We start from the raw sequence: 27990 nt of genomic DNA, 5'->3' as shown, positions 1-27990 counted from the left end.
TTTTTGTCAACCACCTTGCATATATTGCAAGTATGGCGGCCCAGGCAGCAAGTCGCGGAGTTCTCAGACAAAAGTTCGCCGCTCCGAGTCTCACATGAGAAGGATGAGTAAGTCACGGCCAAAAGCAAGAAGAGCAGCGCGGCGACAGCGAAGTGGGCAGCGGCCTTGATGCTGACACAAGCCGGCCGGTGGTCGGCGGCGGCGTCCGGCTGACGGTGCAGTCGCCTGGATTTTGTCTTCGCCTTCCAAGTTAAAAAACTCTCCCGGTGAGGGGTGAGGAAGGAGCTCGGAGTGTGGATGCGGAAGTCCGGAGGAAAAGTTAACACCCCGGTTGTTGGATTAAAACAAAAAACTTTTAACTTCACAGATTTGGAGGCGAAAGTGCTCCCAAAAAGTGCAGCCAACTGTTGACTACTTCGGTGCACTTTCAAAGGAACCAGCGGCTAATGCTAGCTAGCCTACATGGCTGCCTTCACCGCTGAACATCTTACGATAACTTTAGATCACCACGTAAGTTAGTTTTCACCACCTTACATCTTTAAACGTGTTTGCAACAGTTTTAACAAATCTTTAACCCTATTACCCAAAGTTTAAATGCCGTTTTGCAACTTTAAAACCCAGTGTGGTTAAGTTAACAATAGTCAGATGCTAACTGTCTTGCAGGTTCATTATAATTGCATACTTTTTTATCATTTGATACACTGTACATATTTGCAGTTAGGCTGTCAAACGAGGAGTAATGTTACATTTTAATCAAAGTAAATGGACACCCCACCCTTCAAGGTAACATAAGTAACTTAGTGAGCACACTTTTGTTTATAATTGACAGAAAGACTGGTTAACATACATGGTCACTTTATTAGGTACACTTGTACTAATCTATTTGCACTTCATGCAATGGCTTCCTCTTTATAAATTGAACTTTTTGATTGATGTTGTTGTTTGCAAATGCATAACCTGCATAATAATAATAACCCTCCGTTTCTTCGCAGATTCCCGTGAAGCACCCCAACTTCCATTAATGCATGTTAAAAGGAGCCACACCGCAGTAGTACCCATCTACCTCACTCAAACTCCAGGAGGAAGCCAGGGAAAAGGACTCCTCCTGTCTTCCCTCCTCTGTCTTCAATTGTCAGACGCCGCGCGACTGAGTCCAGCTTGGAGCGGTCCGGGCTGCGGCCTGGCATCCTGCCCTTATGGGGCAGCAGCCGGGGAAGTTTGTAGGGGACCAGAGGAGACCCAGTCTGCCGGCCTTCATCAAGGGGGTGAAGAGGGACTCGACGCGCCATGGGAGCCAGCCCTGCAATGTGTTTGCTGTACACGGTAAGAAACAAATACCATCAGGAAGACCTTTCCTTTACTGCATGTCCTCCGTTGATGGTACAGTGATTAAGAATGGGTTTCCCTTAGGAGAGGGGGCCATTTGTTTTTTTATTCTCCTGAGGTACATTCTAAAAATATAAAAGTGAACAATAAAATAAAATAAAATTGGAAAAAAGAATCAAGTCAAAATATTGTGAGGAAAAAAATACCTTAATTTTTGTAGCATAACGTTGAAGTATTATAGACACTTGTACTATTATGAGAACCATAACAAACACAATTTGGGGGAAAAATTCTATAGTCTTATGGGAATAAAGTTATAATTACGAGAAGAAAATTTACAATGAGAAAGTTAATAGTTGGTGGTCATACCAAATGATTAAAAAAACAGGCTTCACTACACATCTTAAAGCAAACAGTCTAACAACAATCTAATGCATGCAGCAAATGAGTTCATTGCAAAGGCTGCAATGATTAAATGCAAACAGCACAGGGTCTCCAGGCATGGTGCGAAGGTTCATTGGCTTTGTTCAGCTTGTTTTGTTTGTGTGATTAGTTATCTTGCCACCAGAAAGCGCTTGTGATAAACCGCAACCACTGTGTTTTTATTTGTTCGCTTTGTATCCCCTTGATATAATGGCTATTAAGGCTCGGGAAATGTAAGAAAGACCCGCGGGTTTGCATCGCCGACAAATAACGTAGCTCAACCCCCAATTTGCAGCTGAGCCTGCAAATGTTTTTCATTTGACGTAACCTCATACGTTCCGGTCGGAGGTTATAATCCTGGGACATACATCCAGAAAGTTGTCCTTTTTGCTGTTGCAATCCTCTGACAGGAAGTCAAGCGAACTGAAGCATTGAGTTGCTGCTTGTTGGGTGTTGAGTTGCTGTTTGTAAATCTGTTGATTTAAGTCACTCGGCAGTCATTGCATGATTGCATTACTTGGGGCTATTCATTGATCCTGTGGCTGGGAATGCCTTGGCACTGGTGAGAAAATGGAGATGTTATATAACGATGCTGGTTTCAACATGTATGGGCAGCCGACGGCTTTTGTAAAAAAAAAAAACCAAACCACCTGAGGACGCTTGGGAGTGAAAGTGTGCGCCATGTTGCTATTGTGACTGATGCGATGTGCAGACGATGCTCAGATTGGTTACTGCTCTAAAAATTATTAAAAATGGCTCATGTAATGCTTTTGTGGTACAATCATGTACAAGATAACCAAGGTACAGTAGGTTTAGGATGACAGTGACATAAAAATGGCACATTATTGTCATGTTTTAAACATATTTTTGCTACATGTTTGTTGTTAGTAATATTTATTATAAATAATATGAGTGTTTTTATATATTTAAAAATCTAGAGGCATGGCTTAGGGGAGATTTGTCTCACATGAGTATATATCATTCTTTTTTTGTTGTTATTTATTCAGGACACAAGTTTGCCCATAAATAATGAATAAAAATAAACGTAAATGAACTGTGGAATCCACATCTTTCTCTCCAACTCCTCACTGATTTTTTTCCAAGTGCCTAATTCCTATTGAATCACTGTTTAGTGTAAGCCTAGACCATTTTTAGATTCCACTTTAAAAGTCAGCTTTACAGATGCCATGACATTGTCTCGCAATGTTAAAGTATTCTTTCTAAAATTCCTGGATACAGATGGTGATCTGGATCAACCCCAGAATTTAATCAGTTTTTCCATATCCCATTTCTGACAATTCCTGAAAATGTCATCCAAATCCATTCAGAAGTTCTCAATTTATTGTGAACCCATACCTATATTCTTAAAGATGATGACTAAGTGGTATTATTTATTTGAGGCACAGTGTTTATTTAGTCAAATGCACATCAGGGTAGTTAATTGGAGTTAATTTCTCCCATTTAAGACCCCAATAGCTGATTTTACAGAACAACAATTTTGATGAAGTAGACGGGTTTGAAGCAAAGAAAACAAATAAATTCTGCCTTGTCTTTGAAGCGGATGCATGCCAAGTGTATCACTAACTGATAAGTTTACCAAATGTGTGTGTAGAGCTGTGAATACTTCCCACTGCCTCTTTCATAACTCTGACGTAGAGCTGGGGGGGTTTGCAGGACAGGGAAGGTCAGAAAAATAGAGCGAGCGCGTTTGCCGGTAAATGGATCGAACTTGGCAACGGGTGGGTGCCAGTGACTCCTATTTGTTTTCCCTTGGCGATGAGCAGGTTGGACCGTCCAAGGGGTGTGAGTCACACAGTACATGAGGGGGGCAGTGTCAACACATCATTTTATATCTGTGTATGCCCCCCCCACAAGTTAAAAAAAATTAACTCCAAAAAAGCAAGTTAGGTTTAATACAGCCGATATCATGTGGCTTTTCCGCAGGCAGGTTCAGACCTCACGCCTGCCGCTGCCTGGAAGGGGTGGGGGGGTGGGGGGGCAAGCGAGGACCTGTCTTATGTTGCCATCTCATCGACGTGCGTTATTTCAGATAGCATGACCACTGCATGCTTCATATAACTGAGTATAATGTGACGTGGTGCATTCAATGTGACCCAGTTACTTGCTGCAAAACAGACCCGAGCACAAGACCTGATTGCAGCATACTATGGTATGTTGACATTAACACAAAAGCACATCCATCATTGATATTTAGTCACTGTACTACCAACATGTCGCAATAGGCTAATAATAACTTCATGTCATGTGGTTAAACTTACTGAAACTTACTCACACACTTCCATTACACTAATCTGGTACCTCCTGACACTTAGAATAGTTGAAAAATTCTATCATATGGGACCTTTTGAGATGAACAGGTATTATGTTATTTCACCAGTAAAGAATGCATAGACTTCCTCCAGCATAGTATGCTTAGATATTGAGAATTCTGCCCTCTAGTGGTGACACCTATAGATACAGTCATGACCCCCCCCCTTCCTTTTCCTACTCATGTAAGCATTCAGTGACATCATTTGATTTGTGCATGTGTGTTTTTTCTTCTTCTCCGCATTAGCAGCAGCTGCATTCAAGTGCATGTGCAGTAAACCGATCTCTTAGTGTGTAACTGGCTCTTTCTTGGCAGGAACCCGTGGAATCTATACAGTCTAGACACCAAATCTCCTTCTATGATCCCCATGGGTCCTGAAGGTTGTGTGTGTGTATGCAAGTTGACACTCATAGGCTGCCATTCAGCAGGCGCCTCGGAGTAATGCTCGTACAGGCCAGCTGTTGGGTGGCCACTCCCTAGTGACTCGCCTTGGCCATCCTCACTATGGACCGGCCCAAGTCCCTCAAGTCCACCTGGAAGACAGTCCGGTCCAATGGTGACAGCTCAGAACAGGTGCTAATGTATAAATCAGTATGCCCCTTCTGTATCGTAACGGTGAAACAACTGCCAGTGATGTCGCTGGTACTTTCAAATGGAAAAGGCGAAATGTATGCTTCTTTCCCCCATTGTTAAGCTCAGAGCCACATCACATTTGCCTCAGACGCAGACCTGATGTCAGGGTATTTGGAAAAAGTTTGGTACAGTGGGAATATCATTCCATTTTGCAATTTGTTGATATTTTGAATTCTTCCCATCGGAAATATGTAGCAAGAATGAACCTGTTGCTGTCATCATAATAAAACATTTACTCACTTGTAAAAAGAAGTTGACCTATATCTATAAACAGCAGAGGCAGAGAGCATGCAAAAAGGGACCCTATTAAAATGTTTCTTTTCTTATATTTTCCTATCAATAATAATAATAAATAATGTTGTTATTATTATTAATATAAAAACCAAAACGGCCAATCTGTGCATATTATACTATATGGCTCTTCCTGTCATGATCAACAATTTTCACCAGGATACACATGCTCGCAAGATTTGGTTCAAGTTCTGATGGTGGTGATTTAGTTGCCATAATAATAATATTATTTATTATAATAATAATATTGATGTTATAAATATTATTATTATTTATTAATAAATATTATTATTTATTATTGCTGTTGCAATAACAATATTATTATTTATTCATAAATAATAATATTATTTATTATTATTATGGCAACTAAATCACCACCATCAGAACTTGAACCAAATCTTGCGAGCATGTGTATCCTGGTGAAAATTGTTGATCATGACAGGAAGAGCCATATGGTATAAGATGCACAGATTGGTTTGCATGTACTGATTTGGGAGGGGGGGGGGGTTGGACAATTTCCAGGTTTTATTTGATTTGCATGAGTTGGCATGTTACCAGTTATACCCGCTTGTGGCTTTTGTCATCACCACATTTTTGTCCTCTTTTGTTATCAGTGGCAATACTAATGTTGTGGCATCACAAAAAAAGCCAAAGAAAAAGCAAGAGCCACCTGTGGAGTTACCCTTTCCAGCGTCATGCAACTGTAGAGATGTAGTATTGCGAAATGACTCAATTTTCCTCCATAAGTGCACGAGTGCACGTTTAACATCCTTACACAATCATAACATTGCTTTTTCTTTTGGAAGTTAACTTATGAGCCATTACATTCTTTTGTTGCACGTCAGGCTATGAGGAATGTGTTAATACGTTGCTGGACTCGCTTGTATAGTCACCCAGGGAACAAAAACAAACAAGCGTGTTTTAATATGGACTGTTAAATTGCCCGTACCGTGAATGGTTGCCCTCTATTAGTGAGTCCCGTGATTGACTGGTGATCGGCGTAGATGATTGAGAGAAACGCTAAGTTGCGGCGTCTTGTTATTGTAAGACTGTTGTTCCAAAAGACGTCACCGTGTGCTCTGCTTTCCTGTGATCCATTTGCATGTTGCGCCAGAGGTCTACTGAGCGATATTGTCTTCTCTGCATGCAGAGAGGCTTGAAACACAGGAACAAAAGCAGTGGATGGACTCACTGCCGCCACTCCTCACTTCTTCCATTCATTTTAGTTTGTCTCATTCAAACCCTTTTAACATAACGCTGTTTCATTTGACAAAGTTTTTCAAACTCGACCCCCGAGTGGTGACATGATGTGCATTGTTTTGTTCACAACAATTGAAGCTGGAAGGCATGTTGTTTGGTTTCACGCAAACGGTTTTGCCGAGCCAGTTAGTCTTGCCATGATTGTTGTTTCCACCCCACACATCTTGTATGCTTTTGTTTGCTATAGCATCTGACCTTGTTTTTTTGTCTTTCATCTATTTGTGTTTTCGAAATCTGAGACGCGTGTCTTTATTTTGAGCCTTTTTGTATATTAATTCCTGATTTGTGTTGTTTTGTCTTATTGTGGGACCATCCTCATGCTTACATATGGTTTGCACATTTGCAAGCGGAACCAAAGACACATGACCATGGCGTACAAACATTGTGTGCACACTGCAAATCTTTGTGCTAGGTTTACGGAGCCTAGTCGGAGGCAGTGATGCGGGATCTCATTGGACTTTTCTCGACTGCCTTTTTATTTTGACTCTGGTAAAACAATGGAATAGAAAATATGCGCTTTTGTGCCAACATTATGAGTCATGAAACTTGATTGCAACGTTCAACATGCTTTATGCACTTTGCCATGTTTTTGACCCTTTTTTCTGGCCTGAAAGAACTGAACAAAGTTTCAGATTTTTGTCCCCCCATAATATAATCTTAAGCGTTATAGGGCTGCACCACAGCAGTTTGATCTGCGCTGGCATCTGCATTAGTTCACGTTGAGTCGCCCACCACAGACTGATGCTAAAGGACTTAACCTTGAACTGGAGCAGCCAAATGTTTTGTTCCTAAGTGTCCATTCTCCCCGTGGACGTCCCTCTCTCTCTCTCTCTCTGGAGTGGGCAATTATATGCAACTCAAAACCTCTTAACCTCATCTGACTGCAAGCCTCAGACACTCTGACTACATTCTTCAGAAGACCGTAAGTAAAAGACAGGCACACACACACCACACACACCATATAAATACATGGTACCTGTGGTTGGTTCTGATATTTCACGACACTTAATTGAATTATTCACGGAGCACAGAATCCCCAGTAATTACAAAGTTTGCTCAACTTATAGCGCAATCAATCTACCTCCCTGACAGTGTTGTAGCTCTTTTAGTCCAAATGTATGGCACACATTCTCCACACAAACAGCAAACATCTGCACTGTGCTGTAATGTAACGTTTACATTTTTCACTTGCTCTGCACTCGATCACACACTCCGCCAATACGCTCGTCGTAGGTTTATCCAAAGGCATTTCTCCTGGTCTGCAGTCTGTTGAAAATCCGCTTTGGGGGAAATGGAAAATGAGACTGAGTAGTCCCAGACCCGTTTTGCCGCATGGGTCTGGTGTTGCCAGGCTGAGCATATGGAAGGAAGAACTTCAAAATACAGCCACCATTAGGCCCAGTTTCTTTGGCGACGCTCTCCACCACTGACATCAACCCCCTCCCCCCCAAAAGACTTTAGAAGAAGTTGTGAAGTTGAGGGGTTACATCATCAGTAAAGGTCCTATTGTTGGTTGTACGTCAGCGCACTATCTTGATTATAAATCACATTATTCCCCCATGAGCTCACTTTTAAACCATGTGCTTCATGTTCCTCCTCCATCTGCAGCATTTTTTTTTCCTCCCCGTTTTTTCCACCTTGGTTTTATTGCCCCTCTTCCTTCATCCTCTCATCTCCCCCCAACCCTGTATAGAACTGCGGTAAATTAATAGCCCCCTTCTCCCAGGGAGAGAAGCCTTGCGTTTCTTCCTAATTGGATGAAGGAATACAAATGTTTGCCATACCAGCGCTGCACGGCTTTATCAGGTGGTCCATTATTAAAATTTCGACAATTTTGAATAAGACTCCGAGGTCCCCCAATCGTGTGTTTGTGTGTTGCCCAAAATTTAGCCTTGATGCCTAGTCTTGAGTTTAAACAAGCTTTTCGTAAAGCCATACTGGGAACACGACTCTCACCTCTTCTCAAGCACTGAATGAAACAAATGCTGGTTGGCGTTGTGGGAAAACCTTTTGGATATCAAACGCAAAAATCCCGGAACTTTTCTGACACACTTTATACACACTAACTCTGCACTTATCCAGTGTAATAGATGCCATACACAAACATAACTTTATTATCTGCAATAGGACGGCTATGTAAGCAACAGTGCAAACATGACGGTCCTCCTTGAAGTGGTGGGTTTATATATAATCTAGCTAAGGATGCTAACGATTGTGTTTTTTCCCTTCTGAAGTCCTAAATATTGAAGATGAGTTCCTGTGTATTCTTGAATTTTGTTTAAAGTCTTTGGATTTTTTATTTGGGTGGAGCTACCACAGTTGTGAGAGTACAACCTTGAATTATTCAGCTTTTGGAAAGCCCGAAGAAGAAAGATTAAACATGTGTTGCAAGCGCTCGACTTCTGCCAAGGATTAGCCCGTCCTTCCTCATGTGGTCAAACCACTGCGGCTGTCCCCAAATTCCCTGACTGACGTCTTTCTCTCCGGGTGAAAAAGATAACGTTTCTCTTCCCTGCAGTATTGGCGTTGTGGTATGTGTTTTTTTTTTCTTTGCGCTCCACTGCTGATTGTCTTTAATAAGCCGCAGCGCTAATTCCTTAACCTGTAAACATTCCAGGCTGGAGTGAAGAGCGCATGGCTGTGAAGGAAAAGGAAGAGGGGGGTGTTTTTAAAAGTTGGAGGTGGAGCTTCTAGTAAGCATCAGATGACTTCAGCAGGAAAAGGAAAACATTGAAGCTCTTTCGCAAATCCCATGTTAAGTGTTGGAGGTTCTGCTTCTTACCTTTTTAGTGAATGTGTACGCCGGTGAGCAGCTGTTGGTGTGTTTAAGTGTGTATATGTGGTCTTTCAGTGTGTGTGTGTGTGTGTGTTGCTGGAGGTGGGAGGGCTCAGCTGATGTCATTGAGTGCAGCAGGCCGGTCCTGAAAGAGGCCCTTTGTTGGCAGCTGTAGCACTAACTCGTTGCGCCTCGGCTCCACAGTCCACACGAAGACGGGCAACAGGACAGAGGAATGGCACCGCTGAGAAAACCCGCCTGCCACTGACACAAGCCCAGCGAGATCGCCGGCGTGGGTTTTCGGATCCTTGTTGGACAGGAGGAAAAAAAACATGGAGATGCAAAGAAGAGAAGCTTGGTAGACTTTTCTTTTTGTCCCAGCACAAGGACTAACATTCAATCTCAGAAGGTCAATACATTTGAACAGCCGTCGTGGATCAGTTCTTTTTCCACCAGCTTTTCTTGAACCTGTCCTTTTGTGGGACACATGTAAAGGAGTTTACACTCAAGAGAATTTCAACAGCAGTAAGAGATTTGCAAAGCGGGAAGGGACGGAAAGCAAATGAAAATGTTGGAGATATGCCTGAAATTGGTGGGGTGTAAATCTAAGAAAGGGCTCTCGTCCTCCTCCAGCTGCTACTTGGAAGGTAAGAACACCTTTGATGGTAATTCACACTTTGCGCGACCGGCTTCAAAGATCATGGCATACACGCACCAATTTTTTTTTTTTGGCTTTGTGGAAACTGCCGCTGGAATGGGGAGGAGGGGAAAAGCTGCACAGGGGAGGTGAGGAAGGCCAGACACACTGGCTAGCGGCGCTAGGAAAGAAGTGGAAAAAGACGGGAAAGAGAATACACGGAAATCTGACTCCCCGGGTCGTGGCCCACTTTACTGTTGTTTATGAGGAAAGCGCATCTAACCTCGCTCTGCACTCTCCTCACTGATCTTCCTCGCTTTAGCAGATGTGTGCTTCTCTTCTGCAAAGTCTTTGTTCAACTTTGCTTCCTAAAGTCACTAATTGATTTCCTCGTATCTAATAAAGCACACCAGGGATTTGAGGGAAACCAGGGCGCACTTGAGTCTTTACATAATCCACATTGTGTGAGTGATTTGTAACGGAAGATGAGCCAAACCCCCCCCCCCACTCGGAGTGATGATGATAAGAAAGCTCTTTTGATTTTAAGAACATCTGGTTTGAAGCAGGAGCTTCTTATAACCTCTTATTGTCATACAGGAAATAACATAACAATTCATCCATTAATATGTATTTACCTTCTTTATCGTTACTATTAATCGCTGTCTTTTAATGTTCGATGCTCGATTCCCGTTTCCATGGTAGAGTTGCATCGAGCAGATTGATGCTCATCGAGGTGAAAGTAGCTCATCCACACTTTGCAAGTCTTTCATGTTTTCACTCCAAAAGACCTAATTTTTCACCTTTTGTGGCTTCCCCTGTGGGTTGGAGGAAGCTAGCATTAATGTAATACAAATATCCTCAATGCTCAATGTCTTGGGGACAATCAGTTACTAAGACATTTTGCTTGATGGCCAATCAAACAGTCCTGCTCTAATTTTACAAACAGGCTTATCTGTCCCCTTTTAAAGGTGTGTACCAAGGTGTGTTATTGTGATTTGGCTAAAATTTATTGTGGGTACCCATCAATCTGTCTATCGAGTCATTTTGCCCCCTCTTATGCTAAAAAAAAATAGTTTTGAGCCGTAAACCTTTTGTTCTTGTCAATTTCTACAATGGAATTGAAGTTTGCGTAGCCTTTTTGAGTCCTTCCTGTATTAATTTGTGTAAAATCAAAGTAAAACACACACCACTTTAATATAATCAAACGCATACACTTGCAGCTGGGCAGTTTTAAGTTGAGGAACGGACTGTAGGCTCTCATTTGTGGCTGATATAATGCATTATTGATTTTTTTTGCTTAGCTTACTGGTATTTTCATGAAGTCATCCGCCGGTAAAGGCATGGGCTATAGACGTGGATGTGGTGCATATTTTAATTGACGAATTATTAACCTATTACAGAATTTTAATCTCAATCTCGAAGATATTCATTATTTAATAAAATAAAGTGTCATGACTAAAGGAGCCACAACAAGATAGCGGTTGTAACAAATGATCACCTTTTTTGTGTGCCAGTAGACACCATGGGGTGTCCTAATTTGTTCACATGACTGTATTTATATTTCCAAGTAGTCCGCTTTTTGAAAGTACGCTGTGTGTTGCATCACCGGGTGAGTATTATGTGCGCTTCTATTGCTCAGAGCGGTCGAGTCACGGCTGTAAATTCTTTACAAGCCACACACACACACACACACACACACACTTAATCATCTCGTTGTCATCTCAGCAACGCAGCCAGGACATGCTGTAATTTCTCCCACTGCAGTGACTCTGAAAAGGGCCCGCAGTCGTTTTCCCAACTTTCCATTTTAATGCGCTTTTAGTTTGGAGTGGGTGCCGTTCCTCTCCCGCGCCATGTTTTGGTGACTTGTCACCCTCTCACAAAGGCCTGCGGTATTTGTGGCGCCTCAAGTGGACTTGTGTGATACAGGACGCCCACACACACTTTCCAGCCCAGGACCAAACGCAACTGGTTATATTGGAATGTTTTGCCAAGAGGTGCTCCTTTATCTCTCATTGGACAACCTTAGCGTAAAGGAGGGGTTTACCTTTTACTACTTCTGCTCCATCCGTTTGTTAGCAGGAAGCTCCAACTAACCAGTTAGATTTTTTTATTGGCCTCAGTCAATAAAATAAAATCTGCATTGCCCAGAAGGCTTAGCATTCAAGGGAAAAACGGAAGTATATGTTGGTTTGTTAAATAAGCAACGTTACAAAGTCTGCTACGTTTAGTGGTTGTGACCAAGAACATCAATGCTTAGTTGCTATGGGCTCTGCAAATAAACGCACGCTGGAAATAAGTTCCGGTAATTGTTAAAATGATGACAAATACGCAAAAATACTGTTGTATTACATGTTATTGTGTAATGTATCATACCTGTTATTACATGTTAACAGCATTTATATGAAACCTTTAAAAAAAAATGTTGTTGGTGTTGGGAAAAGGGCTTTTTACCCGAAATAGGTGAATCCCATTACGTGCATTGTTAGCTGCCTCATGCTAGGAGTTTTTCACTATATAGAATGCACAGAAAAATGAAATGTTGTTTTAAAAGTGCAGGTTTTCTTTTTGATGGAACATGGCTTGATGCAGCAAAAATCCAAAATGGGCTCATCTTGGCTTGTTGCAGTCAAAGATGGTATTGCGTCTTCCTTTTCTTCCAGGGACTCATTCCCAAGTCAAGGTTATCATATTTTGACTGAAGGTGTTGTCATTTCCTCTGAAAACATTGTCTGGAGAAACAAGCATGGGTGTCTTTGCTGTTGTGTAAAATATGTAAATAGAATGGTTTTCAATCCCTCTGCATGCCATTTCCTGCATTCTCATCATGAAACACAATATATCCTTTTGTCCTTCCATTTTAAACACGGTGGAGGGGGGTGGGAGGGGAGAAAAAGCCTTCCCTGGAATTTTGATTATGCACACGCATGGCTGCCTTCTTTTGCAGAGAAATCATAGCCTTGCAGTACAGTTCATTGTTTGTATTCTAAGCTTTAAGTTTGCACCAATATGTTTTTTTTTTTAGTTCATTGACGTTCCACCTGCAACTCTTTGAAACTCTTTCTTCTTTTTTTGCTGAAAGCTGCCTTGTTGCAGAAAGAATGCTACACGTGTGACTGTGTGTGTTGTTGAAGGGCGGAGTTAACATTCTTTCAAAACATATGTGACAGCTGCTTCGGCTTTGGCTAAACTGCTGTTCAGGGTTCCATTCACTGTTTGTCTCAAAGACTCTTCACGTTTGAAAATCTGTTTATCAGAACACAAAAGATGAGAGAGGTTATAGTGCAGGCACATAAAAAAAAAATAAACGTTCCAAAATGACTGGCTCTAACCAAAACTGACGCAAATCGATTCCATTTTTCTGAACGAAATAATGTAAATTCAATCGTGTTAACACAGAACACATTTTTATAGTTTTACAATTAGTTTTGCATGCATAATATCTAGAAATGATGAATTAAAGGGCTAAATAAACATTTCAAGCTACTTTTACCTTCATTGAAGATTGTTGATGTGACTGTTCCCAAAGACACCAAGTGGCAGCGAGATGAACTTTCCTCTTTAACACCACCTTTCTGTTATTTCTTGAATTTGTGTTTCTCACCTCGGTAACCCGAAGTGGAGCCAAGAAAGCATTTTGGTGAAACACTGTTGAATTAAAGAAATAACTCACGACAAAACAGGAAGATGGTGTTCGTATGGTGTGTTTGGGAACAGTCACGTCTTCAGATTGTGGGATTTTTGTAGGAATCCCAGAAGTGAAGACTCCCGCTGAGACACATTCTCACGGTCCCATATGTGCTAGTTACCCAGGTAGTAGTCGCGGAAATGAAAACTAAGCGGGCATAATCCAGGAAATGAAAAGTTATGTCGACAGCTGAAGAACTGCAAGTCATGTGACCCAGGCCTATTAATCTAAACCAGGCCATGGGCTCAAACAGCTGATGACCTGCATGTGAAGCAGCCATGGAAGGAGAGCGTAATAACTGACATTATAGATGGAAACACACAACATATTGTTATGTGCAAAGCTATGTCGCAGGCTAACTTCCACTTCCATCTTGTGCATGTATACATTAAGATTTGTTTTGTTTTTCCAGAAGCTCTCCAGAGACCGGACTTTGAGGGTCAGGGCCTGAGTGAAGCGGCTCGCTGGAATTCCAAAGAGAACCTGCTGTCTGGACCCAGTGAGAATGACCCCAACCTGTTTGTGGCTCTGTACGACTTTGTGGCCAGTGGCGACAACACACTCAGCATTACTAAAGGTGAGCGACAAGTCAGTTTTATTTATTCTATATAGCGCCAAGTCACAATGGAAGTTGCACTTTGGCCACAGAGGCAAGGAAAAACTCCCTCTTAGTTTTAAGTAATATGGTCATGAATCCACGGCAGACTCTCAAAGTTCATTTTTTCCCCTGACCATGATGTAAAACAATACAGATCAGCAGGACAAATAGAGGAAGGAAAGAAGATTATCTTCCAATTCCAGTGAAACATTGGAATTTGTAACAATGTATAGTGTAAAACGGGGGTCTCAAACTCAATTTACTTGGGGGCCACTGGAGCTAGGGTCTGGGTGAGACTGGGTCAGGTTTTCCAAAAAAAAACCAAAAAACGCATTTATTAAAAAATTATTTATTATTATTTATTTATACTCTTTTTATTTACAACATATTGCGCAACTGCAGGGTCTTGAGACACATGTTAACTCGCAAACTAGAGAGCTAGCGACCTAAACGATAGCCTCCAAGTTATTTCCTTTAAACTTTGCCAATTGCCAAAAACGTACCACTTCCACACGGATAGGGAGGTTAACTATTAACAGTTATTTAACCTTTAACATGGACATTAATCAAACTTAATAATTTTTTCTGGGTACATGATACCATACAGCATCCATATCAAACTTGCGCGGGCCGCACTAACATTAAACTTTCATATCAAGGCGGGGGGCCTCAAACTAGTGTCCTGCAGGCCACATTTGGCTCGCGGGCCGGGTGTTTGAGACCCCTGGTGTAAAAAGACATCAACCACTCAAATGTAAAAACGGTAAGTCACTCAATTCAAAAAGCAGGTGTGCAGAAGTCTTTCACATTAAGACAGCGATTCATCTTTGCCAATAATTGTAGAACAGCCACAATAAGCCAAATAAAAAGCAAAAATGAACACCCAGAACCTATCATGATGAGTAATTGGTAAATGTTATCATACTTCTGATATCATAAAAATAGCATCATCTGTTTTCTAACGACGGGTGACGGATTTTTATGTCACGACTGCACAGGCTAACTGGAAGAAAAACTGTAAACTGTTGTTTGACACCGCCCGTTTGTTTGCATGTATAAATCTCTGGACCACCGTTATATCAATGCGTGTATTAGTATTATGTTGTAATGAATGTCTTTGAATGTACTCTCAGGCGAGAAGCTGCGCGTGCTGGGCTACAACCACAACGGTGAGTGGTGCGAGGCACAGACCAAGAATGGCCAGGGCTGGGTGCCGTCCAACTACATCACCCCCGTCAACAGCCTGGAGAAGCACAGCTGGTACCACGGGCCTGTGTCGCGCAACGCAGCGGAGTACCTGCTTAGCTCGGGCATCAACGGGAGCTTCCTGGTGCGCGAGAGTGAGAGCAGCCCCGGCCAGAGGTCCATTTCCCTACGATACGAGGGCAGAGTCTACCACTACAGGATCAACACCGCTTCGGATGGCAAGGTAGGCCTCGATTCATCAAAATACACGGCTTATCCAGTGACGTTTCTAATTTTATTACTAAACAGCGTCACTTCCTGTCCTCCACACACACAAGCATGAGTCTTATTTATGTCCTAAAAGGATTAGTTTTTATGTCTACTACATTGGGATGAGTGTATAGGTGACTATAGGGGTGTTATTGAACATCTAGAGGGCTCTGATAATGTTAAAAACTGTATATAGAATGTCGTAAATAGTTTTGTTGTGGTTGCTCTAACTATGAAAATACTGCTTTTTATAAAGAAGGAATCACACTTCACAGAAATTCTAATTATCCAGCTCGGGCCTGGAACCACTTAACCGCGATAAATGAGGGAGTCATGCATACCGCATAACTATGCATACAAAAAGCAGCCATGTCACCCTTCTGGCTGCCTGTGATGCAGCACTGGCTTGAAGGAGCACCCAAGCAATGACAAGAATGCCTCCTAAGCACCACTGTGCTGCACCTAATGACCCGCAGATACTGACGCCCATGCTAAGACACGCACGAGAGCACAGCTGTCTATTGTGTTTCTACAGGCAGCTTCAATTGTAAGGGTCTGGTATGATGGACTTCTCTAATAATTTGAGATTACCTCAATACTCCCTCGGCGGGGCTGCCATTTTTGTTTCTTGGTAACACTCGGGGATAAATAGCTGCTCAACTTTTCTGCATTTGGAAAATAGTTGTGCTCTCAAAGCCAAATGACCATTAAATCCTACAAAGACATTCAAGGTTGCCGTTTTCTTTTTTTTTTTTGCCTAGGCCATGAAGCAATGCAATGAGCAGATTTTACAGCAAATCATTTTCAGGCTTATGTAAGACTTGGACAATGGAAAAGAGTGTGTCCACTGAGCCCTGACAAACACACTCGTCTCCACCAGCGTCCCGACATGCTGTCTTGTGAATACACTGGAGCCTCCCAGCTTCCATCAGCAACATCTTTTCATAATTTCACAAGCATTATTCTCACAGGGGTGGACGGTGGAAAAGTGGTTAGCATGCAAGCCACACAGCGAGGAGACCTGAGTTCAATTCCACCCTCAGCCATGTCTGTGTGGAGTTTGCATGTTCTCCCCGTGCATGCATTGGTTTTCTCCGGGTACTCCGGTTTCCTCCCACATTCCAAAAACATGCTAGGTTAATTGGCGACTCCAAATTGTGTCCATAGGTATGAATGTGAGTGTGAATGGTTGTTTGTCTATATGTGCCATGTGATTGGCTGGCGAACAGTCCAGGGTGTACCCCGCCTCTCGCTCAAAGACAGCTGGGATAGGCTCCAGCACCCCTGTGACCTTCTGCCAAATCTGCAGGTGGACAGTAACGGCGTTCTCCTTGGTTGAGAGAACAATTTGAGTCTGGCTATGTGGTTTTTAATTGTATGATGTATAATGTACGTATGTGTAGATAAACACCAGTCGCTTGCTCCCCCAGCTGTACGTCTCCTCTGAGAGCCGCTTCAACACGCTGGCCGAGCTGGTGCACCACCACTCCACTGTGGCCGACGGCCTCATCACCACGCTGCACTACCCGGCGCCCAAGCGCAACAAGCCCACCATCTATGGCGTGTCGCCCAACTACGACAAATGGGAGATGGAGCGCACCGACATCACCATGAAGCACAAGCTAGGCGGGGGCCAGTACGGCGAGGTGTATGAGGGCGTGTGGAAGAAGTACAACCTCACTGTGGCTGTCAAGACGCTGAAGGTGTGTGGAGGACAAAGACTGCACATTGTATTGTTAGCATATCCTGCCATCTTGTGGCTGAAGGTCAGACCTACAAGTGTCTACATTCCACTTGACATTCTTCATCACTGCAGGAGGATACAATGGAGGTAGAGGAGTTCCTCAAGGAGGCTGCTGTCATGAAAGAGATCAAACATCCCAACCTGGTCCAACTCTTAGGCGTGTGCACGCGAGAGCCTCCGTTCTACATCATCACAGAGTTCATGACGCACGGCAACCTGCTGGACTACCTGAGGGAGTGCAACAGAGAGGAGGTCAATGCCGTGGTGCTCCTCTACATGGCAACGCAGATCTCCTCCGCCATGGAGTACCTGGAGAAAAAAAACTTCATACACAGGTAAACATCAAAAACCTAATACAGGTGTGCATCGTTCATGTTCAATACGCTCTCCTGTGTGATCTCCTGCAGGGATCTTGCCGCCCGCAACTGCCTGGTCGGGGAGAACCACCTGGTGAAGGTAGCCGACTTTGGCCTGAGCAGGCTGATGACAGGGGACACCTACACGGCCCACGCTGGGGCCAAGTTCCCCATCAAGTGGACAGCTCCAGAGAGTCTGGCCTACAACAAGTTCTCCATTAAGTCCGACGTGTGGGGTAAGTATGATCCCGTTGTGGTCACACTCACAATCAGGCCGGACAAACTTCTCAACTCATGTACACCCTCAGCGTTCGGTGTGTTGCTATGGGAGATCGCCACCTATGGGATGTCGCCGTATCCTGGCATCGACTTGTCCCAAGTATACGAGCTGCTGGAGAAGGACTACCGCATGGACCGACCCGAAGGATGCCCCGAGAAGGTCTACGAGCTCATGAGGGCCTGTGAGTAGGAGCCAGATGGCACGTGACAACAAGCAACAAGCTTCTGGTTCCTAAAGAGTTCTTCTTGCATCAGGTTGGCGGTGGAACCCGCTAGAGCGTCCGTCTTTTGCTGAAACCCACCAAGCCTTTGAGACCATGTTCCAGGAGTCCAGCATCTCTGATGGTCGGTTTAACTCTTGATGCAACTTAGTCTTATGTTGCGCTTGTTTTACATCTTCACTTCCCGTGTGTTACTAGAGGTGGAAAAGGAGTTGGGAAAGAAAGGCAAGAAGGTGACATTGGGCTCCATTCAACAGGCTCCGGAGCTTCCCACCAAGACCAGAACCACCAAGTCCCTCCGTCTTCGATGCAAAAACACGGACAACCGGGATGGAGATAGTCCAGGTGAAACCTCCTTCCACCTAAATCAGAGTAAAAGGATGTGGGTAGCTGTTCTCACATGGATCCTGTCCCCCTCTTCCTCAGACCCCGTGGAGCATGAGGCCACTGTGTCCTCCCCAATGCTGCCCAGGAAAGAGCGCCCCCTTCTGGACGGCAATCTAAACGAGGACGACCGCCTGCTGCCCAAAGACAAGGACAAGACACGTGGCAGCGGCTTTCTGAGCCTCATCAAGAAGAAGAAGAAGAACGCGCCACCTCCTCCCAAACGTAGCTCGTCTTTCCGAGAGATGGACGTCCATGCCGACCGGAGGGGCGGGTGTCCGGATCCCCGTGATGGCGACTGCCTTAATAACGGTGGCTCTTTGGCCGTTAACGACACCACCCACGGTCTAGACTCCTTAAGATTCCTGGGTACCAACAACAATGGGGCAGGGGCCATCACCAACGGAGCGCCCACCTACCCTGGACCTTTGTTTCCCAGGAAGAAGGGGGCGCCTGCTGTACCCGGACCACTGGGCAAGGCCGCCATCACCCCACCCGGTGAAGAGGAAATCATGACGAACTCTAAACGCTTTTTTTGGTCGTCTAGTCTCCCTACCGGCTCAGACGGGACCGAATGGAGATCGATCACGTTGCCTCGGGACCTGGGCCAGCGCCACTTTGACTCTGGAACCTTCGGTGGCAAACCAGCTCTCCCTCGCAAGAGAACCAACGAGCAGAAAGGGGACACCGCCCCTCGAATGGGAACTCTGACCCCGCCACCACGTTTTCCAAAGAAGACCGAGGAGGCGGCAGATGTGTCCAAAGATACTGAGCCAAGTCCTGGATCCAGTCCCCAGGCGCTGACCCCCAAGGTGGTCAGGAGGCCAGGCATGTCAGGACTGGAGAACTCCAAGACCAGTGCTCTGCATGCTGAGCTCCTCAAGCCCAGCGTCTTTCCAGCCTTGGGGGCCGCCGGAGAGGAATGCAGAGCTCGCCGAAACAAACACTCGGACTCGGTCCGTGAGAGGGGAAAGTTCCAGAAACCCAAACCGGCTCCCCCTCCGCCACCTGCCAACACCAAAACAGGCAGGACATCCCGCAGTCCCACCCAGGACCTCCCCTCCCCTTCGTCAGAAGGCAAAGTTAAGGGCCTCCCCCCCGCCTCTGACTCCCAACACACAACCACTGCCAGTGAGCATGGCCGCTCCCCCCTCAGCGAGGCCCCCAAGAAGCTACCCCTGGGCTGCAACTCCAAACCTCAACCGCTCAAGACCTCCACCTCGCTGAGCAGCTCCCTCGGGGGCGATGGGGGCGTCCCCGCTGCCTTCATCCCCCTGGTGAACACCCGTCGCTCCCTCCGCAAGACAGCACCCCGTCAGACCTCGGAGCGCACGCCCAACTCGGCGGTGACACGCGAGATGGTGCTGGATGGCGCCGAGCAGCTCCGCGCCGCCATCTGCCGCAACTCGGAGCAGACTGGTAGCCACGGCGCCGTTCTGGAGGCCGGCAAGAACCTGTCCAAGTTCTGCGTGAGCTACGTGGACTCCATCCAGCAAATGAGGAACAAGTTTGCCTTCCGCGAGGCCATCAACAAGCTGGAGAGCAGCCTGCGTGAGCTGCAGATCTGCCCCGCCGCCTCTGGGGGCGCCAACGCTCAGCAGGACTTTAGTAAGCTGCTGTCCTCTGTCAAAGAGATCAGCGACATTGTTCAGAGGTAGCGTTTTTAAATCCTTGCATATCAACTGAAACCTTTCTGGGGGGGCTCGAGCGTGCGCATGAACTGCGCTCCATGTCAGGCTCATGTTGGAGAGCTGAGTGCCACGGTTGATACTCCTTATCCCATCTGGGCTTGTTGTGAATGGAAGCCAAGGAACGTGCAGGAGCTGGCCTTAACTATGAATGAGCAATGTGCTCAACATCACGCTTGAAAAAGGTGCCTGATATTTGCATTGTTTAGGCTGCCTTCACACCTGTGGTTCTGTTGCGCGCACTTTGGTGCGGTTGGCTTGACTTTCACACTGGTATTTTGTCATGGGACCAAAGACTGTGCAGTAAAGAACATATGGTATGCGTTGAGTCAGGATTTAATTGGACAGTGTTTGTGACATGTTAAGATACATAACTCAAATATTCCAAACCAAAATACAGCCGGCTTGGATACTACTTTCATCTTCTGCTATGTTTACCAGTTTAGATTTCATCAAAAGCTTCTAAAATATACTTTTAAAGAGCTCTATTGTCACACACAGAGAATTTCAAACGCATTTTCCTTTTTCACGTTTGTCATTTCTGCATGGTTTTTGTTGCCGTTTTAACACTGGTCCGTGTAGCGCTCACATTTGAGCTCAAGTGAACCGAACCGCACCAGAGTCCCGAGCCAAGTCGGTATCCGCTTGTTTAGTGCGCACCTGGGTTGACGGAAAGAAGCGTATCTAGCAGAGAAAACGCACCCCGTAGTTACGTTTTCAACAAAAACGGCGTGCCTTTCACTTCATAGTCCCAACATTTCCGATTGATTTGTGCACCGCTAAGTCCATTAAGTATTTTCTATGTACTGTGCGAATGCATTTTCTAAGACATAAAAGTGGTCAGTTCCTGCAGCATTTGCCACCACGTGCCATACAAGAATGGAAGTAGGTAAGTTTGTGTGCCTTTTTTAAAGACCGTTTTTTATCATGCCAAAAAAAAAAATTCCCCGACATGTACTGGGGGAGGGACCACAAAGATGCAGAAAATGCAACCTTTTTGACTTATTTCTTTTTTAAAATACATGCCAGTTTATTAAAAGCCATCAGTAGCAGCTTGAAGAGATGACAGACTGAAAGTGTTTCAAGCAAATGTCTCCTTGGGGAAACACTGGACTGAATGTTGAATGGATCTGTCACATGCTGTCTTAAATTCTACAAATGTTCATGTGTGTGATTGTGAAGCCCAAGGACTCAAAACCACAATTTGAATGTGGTACTGTCACTTTTTTTTTTTTTACCCCCAAATTCCACCACCATACCACTACTCCTCTGTGTAAATATGTTTTCTTATTCTTTCTTTAGCCCCGTGCAATTGTTGTTGCAATAAAATTACAAATCAAAGTCATTGCTTGCGTGTTCCTCAAAACACCAGAAACAGATGGACATCATCAACAGGTTATGTATAATTTATTTCTTGTTTTCCTTCTGTCTAGAGTAATTTTTTTTTTTTGTCATTAAATCAAAATGTCAACACTTTAAAATCATACACACGGAAAATGAATGCATTTAAATGTTAGCACGGCTCCGGTTTCTTTCAAAAATTTATACATATGTACGTTGTTTTTCCTTTCTGGACAGACAAAAGCAGGAAGTGGCCACTCAAGACAGCAGACGGGAAAAGGAAGACCCCATCAACTTACCCACTAGCAAAGAGTTAAGACAGTGATGCAGGACTCCTCCCCACGAATCAGGTGGGGGAAAATATAATATATAAACAATAAAAAGTACCTCTGTACAAAGCAGAGTTAAATGTTAGACATAAATACAAGTTTTCATAATCAGAATCTGGCAAGTTCAGTAGTGTGCGGATGGAAGGTGGGATTAGTTGTGTGTGATGTGTGCGTGCCTCCTTTACATACATTTAATAATAGAAACTATGTTACAGAATGTCCCCAGAATGCAGTGAATTACGGGCAACCCACTACTAGCACATCAACTGTACACGGCCAGCAAATAACAATTAGCAATATTTATATTTACAGCTGTCCAAACTTGGCAGAAAGTATTGGGATTTGATGTTCTTTTAAAAAGAAAGCAGGGCATGCTGCTAGGTGCGCTATTTATCCTTATACAAGTTGGCCATTAAAGGTTTGTTGACGTGAAGTCAAGGCCATGCTGCTTTTAATACGACTCCACTGAATATAAGACAGCCTGTCTTATATTCAGGTCCAAGTCCAAATTGGGTGTGAGGAGCAGCCAAACGATGAAGATGAATTATAATAAAAATAAGGCAACAAACATTGATGCTTGTGATATGACCGATATGAAGGATTTTTAAAAACAAAAAAATATATATATATAAAGATGTCATTTTAATTTAAATCTTTCCACACGCACACAGTATTCCTTCCACAACAGACAATTCCTGTTTGGGCTCACATCATGGTGACATTTAATTAAAAGCCACCTTCTTACAGGAATGTAAGAAGTAGGTCGAATTCATACAGAAGTTGTCTTTTAGAGCTATAAAAGCACAAGTAAAAAATAAAGTATCGCAGTGACAGTAACCATGTAATTAATTCATGTGCGGCCTAATGAATGAAAGGGAGCTGATTGGTGCAAGAGGAGCAAACAAAAAAAAAAAACACAGGGGAGATTTAAGAGGAGGGAGAGATGCAGACGAGGGAGATGTCCTTGCTTGGTCATTAGCAGCCGCAGCCTTCCCTCTGAGGCTGTGGTTCGCTGGTTAGCCGCCCGCCTTGCGGGGCCGACGGCTTGTGCTGGACGCCTGACTCGGCCGCATTCAGGTCCAGGCTGCCGTCCTGGATGTTCTGGTAGATCTTCTTGGCCGCCTCCAGGAAGGCGTCCTCCACGTTTTCACCTCTGAACATGAAGTGAAACTGTGAGTGTGAAACTAAGCGAGATATTTGGAATGTTGAAGTGGTGCGTGCTCACGTTTTTGCACTGGCCTCCAGGAAAAGCAGACCTGGGGAACGTTAGACATACTTAGTACACTAACCAAACACTTTCAATGGTTTCATATGCTACATACTGTAGATAAACTGCCCAGTTGCCATTTCTTCTTTCTTTGTTTTAAATTGTGCCCCCCCCCCCATGGTAACAACTGCTGCTTTTTTCTTCAATATTTTCCAGCACAAAGAAGCTTTAACGGTATTCAACGTGTAGCTGCATGTTATGTAAGTACAACAAAGTATACAGTATGCCTGTAAAGGTTTCTTCAGGTGTCATTTTTAAATTATGTACTGTAGCTGTATTGCTATTTACTCTCAAATTGTGGAACTAGTACCACTGGTATTACATGGGCGCCATCTAGTGGTAGGCAAGAGAACTAGAAACTAAACTAAAAACAAAAGTCAAACATTAGGTTATACGTGAAGTATATGAAACAATCAGAAATACAAATGAACCAAATATTTGCCTCCATTCATGTTCATGCTCACCTTACAAGCTAATACGCTAGCTTGGCTCAAACTCACCGTTCTCCTCTGCAAACTGTTTTGCTTCCTCGTATGTGACGTCTCGCTGGGCCTCCAGGTCGGCTTTGTTTCCTATGAGAATGATCACCTGTGGATGAGGAGGGGGGGACGGGTCAGAGTTTCTATTGGTGCTCTTGTGTCAGATGATCCGTGTTCTTTAAGGGCCAACTTTGCACAACTTCCTTAATGTGAAATTGAATTATGACAATTAAAATCCCAAATCTGAATGAGCCATTCAAAAGAGGCAACAAAGTACTGGCTTGTTTATCATGTTTCACATCACCAGCTAAAGCAGCAAAGTGACAGGGAGAAACAGGAAACGATGCAGCACAAAAAGATGAACTTTGAGAAGAACAAGATGGATGACACATATAGTGGTGGGGGAAGTGAAGGAAGTTGCGTCGGGGTAGAAGAGTTAAAGTGCAGAGCATAGCGTTTGGACTTACGGTATTGGGATTGGTGAGGTTTCTGGCGTCGGTCAACCAGCTGCTGAGGTGGTTGTACGTGCTTCTCCTGTGTGACAGCAGACATCCATGTTCAACGCTCAGTGAGATCATCCCCTCACGTTACAGCACTTGCCAGCTGCTTAGACCATAATGGCTGTGTATGGCGTTTTCAGTGGGTAGTAAATCTATACTGCTATACAAGCTGGACACTGACTGCTCTCAAGTCAATCATTTCTATAGGCTTGTCCCTTGAGAAGAGGTGTGTTGTATCTTTGGCCCTCCACACATTTGTGTGAGACACGAGTCTATGCTCCTGAACAGATACATGACCTTCCGTCGCCATGATGTGTAATTGCGTGCTCGTGGCTTTGCATGAGTCAACCATTCTTCCTTGTGGTTCCATTAGCAGGTGCAGGGCCAGCCGTTCTTTTAAGGGTCGTGTAAACAATGAGTGTTGGCTTTTTCCCGAGTTAAGTGCGTTTCAGGGACTTTACTGGAGTCAGGTGTGGTGTGCCGAGCTGAGACATTCTTCACACTCTTGTTTATTTAGCGGGCGGCTGATAACCATCTCACAGTTTGGATGGGGAGGAAAAAAAAAAAAAAGAATGCCACATCTGTTCCGGACCCTACCAGATTTGTCTCTGCTTGCTTTGACACACAAAGCACTTGATTGTTCATACACACCTCGTGATGTCGTACACCATCAGCGCCCCCGCCGCGCCACGGTAGTACGAGCGGGTCACCGCCCGGAAGCGCTCTTGTCCGGCCGTGTCCCAGATCTGCAGCTTGATCTTCTGGCCGCTCACCTCAATTATCCTCGTGCCAAACTCTACGCCGATCGTGTGGGGGCAGTCTGCCATGACTGCGCAGAAGAAGAGACATCGGTAGAGTTAGCGTCGTGCTCTGGTAAGCCTGCAGCAGGTGCATTGAATCAAAGTATCGTTGTCAATAGGACGACGTGATTGCGCTCGGATGCAGCATCTGGTGTCTTAATAGCGCCATTGAGCACAAACACGTCTTGAATGGAGGCGGCTGACACACAGAAAAGAGTCTCACAGCTGCACACAGCAGCTCGCGCTCCCGACTTCCGCCGCGGTTGCGTGGATGAAAAAGGAGACAGAAGCAGGGCAAGCACTTACATTTCTTTTCCGTGAACTGGTGAAGCAAACATGACTTCCCTACCCCCATGTCCCCTGTGGAGCGGGACAGAGAAAAAAGGATGATTCTCAGGCAACAGCAAATCTGGCAAACCCCAAGTGTTACACTGGTCCCTCATTTATCATGCTTAATTGGTTCCAGACCCGACCAATATGCGAATAAAAGGAATATTTTTGTAGTTATGGCATAGAAAACATCTTTACAGTCTCCTAAACGTTTTAAACATCATTAGAGCCCCCTGGACATGAAACCCCATTTAGTCACTGTTACATTTGTATTACCCAATATAGTAGATATAATCAAATGTGTGGAGGATCGGAAGTGACGGAGGTTTAGTTTTAGCTTGTCATGGCTTATGGCCCCTGTCATCATAACCACACGTTATGATTCATGTTTTTTTTTGTTATTAGTTTTTGATGATGCCAATGGAGGATTAACATCAGTGCGTGTGTGCAACATATTATGCATAACTTTATGACTGCACGAGCAAATGCATCAATTTGTTTACTTAAAAGGCCTCTGGCTAACTAGTCAGGCAAAGTGGAACGTGATTTGAATATTAGAGGCCCTTTATGAATGTGTCATACAAATATCACATAAAGGAGTGAACGCTATGAGGTGCCAGTAGGTTTTACCCGACAAGTACACAGTATAGTCCACACTTACCAATAATGATGTATTTAAAAATGTAGGAATAGTTGTATGGTGCGGTGGCCATCGTGGCTCTGAAACAGAAAAAAAACAGAAGGTACGTTTACAGTCAGCGCTTCGTGTGAGACTTCGGGTCTGTGAGTGTTGAAAACGATAACCCTGCTAGTGTCTTACTTTTTTTGGTATTAATTGGTTGGTATTATACAGTTGGTATTAGTCCCCAAAAGAAGGAAACTTATGTGATAACCATAAAACCGGAACTAGCAAACATTCTGTCTCGTTACAATAACCTGTTTGGTGGAGAGAAAGGACTAAATCTTTTCAAAATTCACACAAAATTACAGTTAAGAATGTTAAAAAGCGCCAGACTTTGTTTCTCATGTAATCAGAATGTAAGAAGTTACCGTATACGACACTACTTTCCTTTTACATTTTTATGATGACGACAGTTTGACCCAGTAACAGACTCATTCTGTTTTAGATGTCTTGGAACGGTTCCACTCTGTAAAATTAATGCATCAAGTCCCAGTCTGTATATTTTTCTACTGACAAAAGACCTTAACAACGCTAATACTATGACTGCTTAACGTTTGCTTGCTGCCTTCTTTTCACTCTCGGCTGCCTGCCACATGTCACATGACCCTCTTGTCATCTGTCTCCCCAGTGTGAGTGTGTACTCGCCGCTCTGGCTAATCGGAGTAAACTTCCACTGGCCAGAAAATTAAATGTGATTTACTTGTGACCCTCAAACCCGTCCTAGAACTATTGAAGTGATGATAAATGCAGCTGGTGTCTGTTAAGAGGGCAGGTTTTATGCATGTGACCAAACGACATGGCTCAGCAGTTCTTGCAGTCCAGAGACATGATGCAGCTACTTCCTATTGGGGCAAGAGGATGCACTGCTGTAGGAAATCATGACACACATACACCCTTAACATCCACATTGTCAGGAGGCACCATTCATATCACGTGACACAAGAATTCCACAAGACTGACTGGAATCCAGACAAAATTCATATTAAGTGTCAACATGCTGACATCGATTGTATTTACCTGCTATGGAGAAGAGTTGTTAACTCAGACCTCATTACATGTCGCTACATTAGACACCTGGTGTTGTTTGGCAAGGCAATCAGGTGACATGGCTTACCCTTTCGCTCGAAAGTGAGCAATCACAAACAGCAGAGTTGACGTTTATAGATAATCCCAAGCATATACAATCTGTTATCATTAAGGGCCCGAAAATGAAGGCTGAGTAGTCTTGACAGACAAGTTGACGTTAGCACGGTAGCTGCTATCTGACAACAGCAGGTGTTATCATCGTTATAAGTATTATTGACGGTAGTAGTACGACAAAGGTGCACAACCATCACATCATTTATCAGGTTTATGTCTCTTTTGTCCAAATTAGACGCAAAAACGATCGTATCCCTTAGCAAAACCACCTTACACTAACCATAGCTTTAGCATGCTGCGTGGCTAACGTTAGCTTGCCAGACTTGGATTATAGATTCTGATAGTGTCAGCTCATATAATTATGTCGCAATCTTCAAGTAGTAATCTTCAAGTTGGCATAGTTTATTCCCAGTTAGACTGATAACTCGTATATAATGTTTGAGCTGTTTGTACAAGACATCAACATAACACTAGCTTCCCGTTGAGTTAGCATCCCAATTAGCCCACTCTTGACAACACAAACTAGCCAAAACAGCTCCGCCATTGCCGTACGAGCATTTCGACGTTTCTCGGCGACACTGCTTTTATGCGGCGGCCCTACAAAAAGACTCGCAAAGCACATCAACTCACCAGAAATGAAGCTTTAAGACGTTAGAGTTGAGCTATTCAGAGAAGGTGTTTTTACGGGTTATCCTGGCTTCAAGTAGGAGCTGCCTTATCCAAGATGGCGGCTCGCCGCACAGGGTTTCCTCAGCTTTGTACAATGGAGTTAAGGGACAAAGAGCATCTCTTACATGGAGACAACCTCACCTGGACAGGTACGTTGTGTATCTATCTGCTATCGAGTTCATATTGTAAAGTAATGTTTACATTAGGTTAGCTGCAGTCAAAATTAACAAAGTAGAAATGCATGGAGTGCTCTCCAATGGGGAGAAAGCAAATGTTTTGCTAATGCAACAAATGGCCTGTGTGTCTGTTGTGTGTAACTTTTGTCACCCCCCCCCCCCAAAAAAAAAACATAGGAGGCATTTTAC

General features: G+C 44.1%; 2 protein-coding genes across 4 annotated transcripts; one reads left to right on the top strand and one right to left on the bottom strand.

The window, feature by feature from the left end:
• Window positions 1-6: 6 nt before the first annotated feature.
• On the top strand, window positions 7-22577 carry abl1 (abl oncogene 1, non-receptor tyrosine kinase). Of its 3 annotated transcripts, XM_058055085.2 has the most exons (11): window positions 7-510; window positions 993-1323; window positions 13776-13940; window positions 15095-15390; window positions 16847-17119; window positions 17233-17495; window positions 17568-17752; window positions 17825-17977; window positions 18051-18140; window positions 18215-18361; window positions 18443-22577. In XM_058055085.2, the coding sequence occupies exons 2-11, from the start codon at window positions 1197-1199 to the stop codon at window positions 20056-20058; spliced, it is 3315 nt and encodes a 1104-aa protein (XP_057911068.2). In that variant the 5' UTR covers window positions 7-510; window positions 993-1196; the 3' UTR covers window positions 20059-22577. The 3 variants fall into 3 exon arrangements, with proteins under 3 accessions (XP_057911068.2, XP_057911048.2, XP_057911058.2); XM_058055065.2 differs by having other exon boundaries at window positions 18215-22577; XM_058055075.2 differs by lacking the exons at window positions 7-510; window positions 993-1323 and adding an exon at window positions 8895-9685 and having other exon boundaries at window positions 18215-22577.
• Window positions 21479-27750, bottom strand: rab14l (RAB14, member RAS oncogene family, like). Its single transcript, XM_058055120.2, has 8 exons — window positions 27587-27750; window positions 25796-25854; window positions 25111-25164; window positions 24656-24833; window positions 23972-24038; window positions 23526-23613; window positions 22984-23014; window positions 21479-22911 (listed from the first exon to the last, which is right to left on the bottom strand). The coding sequence occupies exons 2-8, from the start codon at window positions 25845-25847 to the stop codon at window positions 22734-22736; spliced, it is 648 nt and encodes a 215-aa protein (XP_057911103.1). The 5' UTR covers window positions 25848-25854; window positions 27587-27750; the 3' UTR covers window positions 21479-22733.
• Window positions 27751-27990: the final 240 nt, after the last annotated feature.

This window comes from Doryrhamphus excisus, linkage group LG10, assembly GCF_037039965.1.
Source record: "Doryrhamphus excisus strain RoL-2023G ecotype Guam linkage group LG10, RoL_Dexc_Guam_v1.1, whole genome shotgun sequence".
Lineage (NCBI taxonomy): Eukaryota > Metazoa > Chordata > Actinopteri > Syngnathiformes > Syngnathidae > Doryrhamphus > Doryrhamphus excisus.
This window is presented reverse-complemented; position numbering and strand designations above follow the sequence as displayed.

What these genes read in the sequence shown, in the direction of transcription:
- abl1 (XM_058055065.2), top strand. Translation starts at nt 1,197, where the DNA reads ATGGGGCAGCAGCCGGGGAAGTTTGTAGGGGACCAGAGGAGACCCAGT. An exon ending in CACACTCAGCATTACTAAAG is followed by an intron (nt 13,941 to 15,094) that starts GTGAGCGACAAG and finishes ATGTACTCTCAG; the next exon opens with GCGAGAAGCTGCGCGTGCTG. An exon ending in ACACCGCTTCGGATGGCAAG is followed by an intron (nt 15,391 to 16,846) that starts GTAGGCCTCGAT and finishes TTGCTCCCCCAG; the next exon opens with CTGTACGTCTCCTCTGAGAG.
- rab14l (XM_058055120.2), bottom strand. Translation starts at nt 25,847, where the DNA reads ATGGCCACCGCACCATACAACTATTCCTACATTTTTAAATACATCATT. An exon ending in CCAGTTCACGGAAAAGAAAT is followed by an intron (nt 24,834 to 25,110) that starts GTAAGTGCTTGC and finishes TCTTCTGCGCAG; the next exon opens with TCATGGCAGACTGCCCCCAC. An exon ending in ACCTCACCAATCCCAATACC is followed by an intron (nt 23,614 to 23,971) that starts GTAAGTCCAAAC and finishes CCTCATCCACAG; the next exon opens with GTGATCATTCTCATAGGAAA.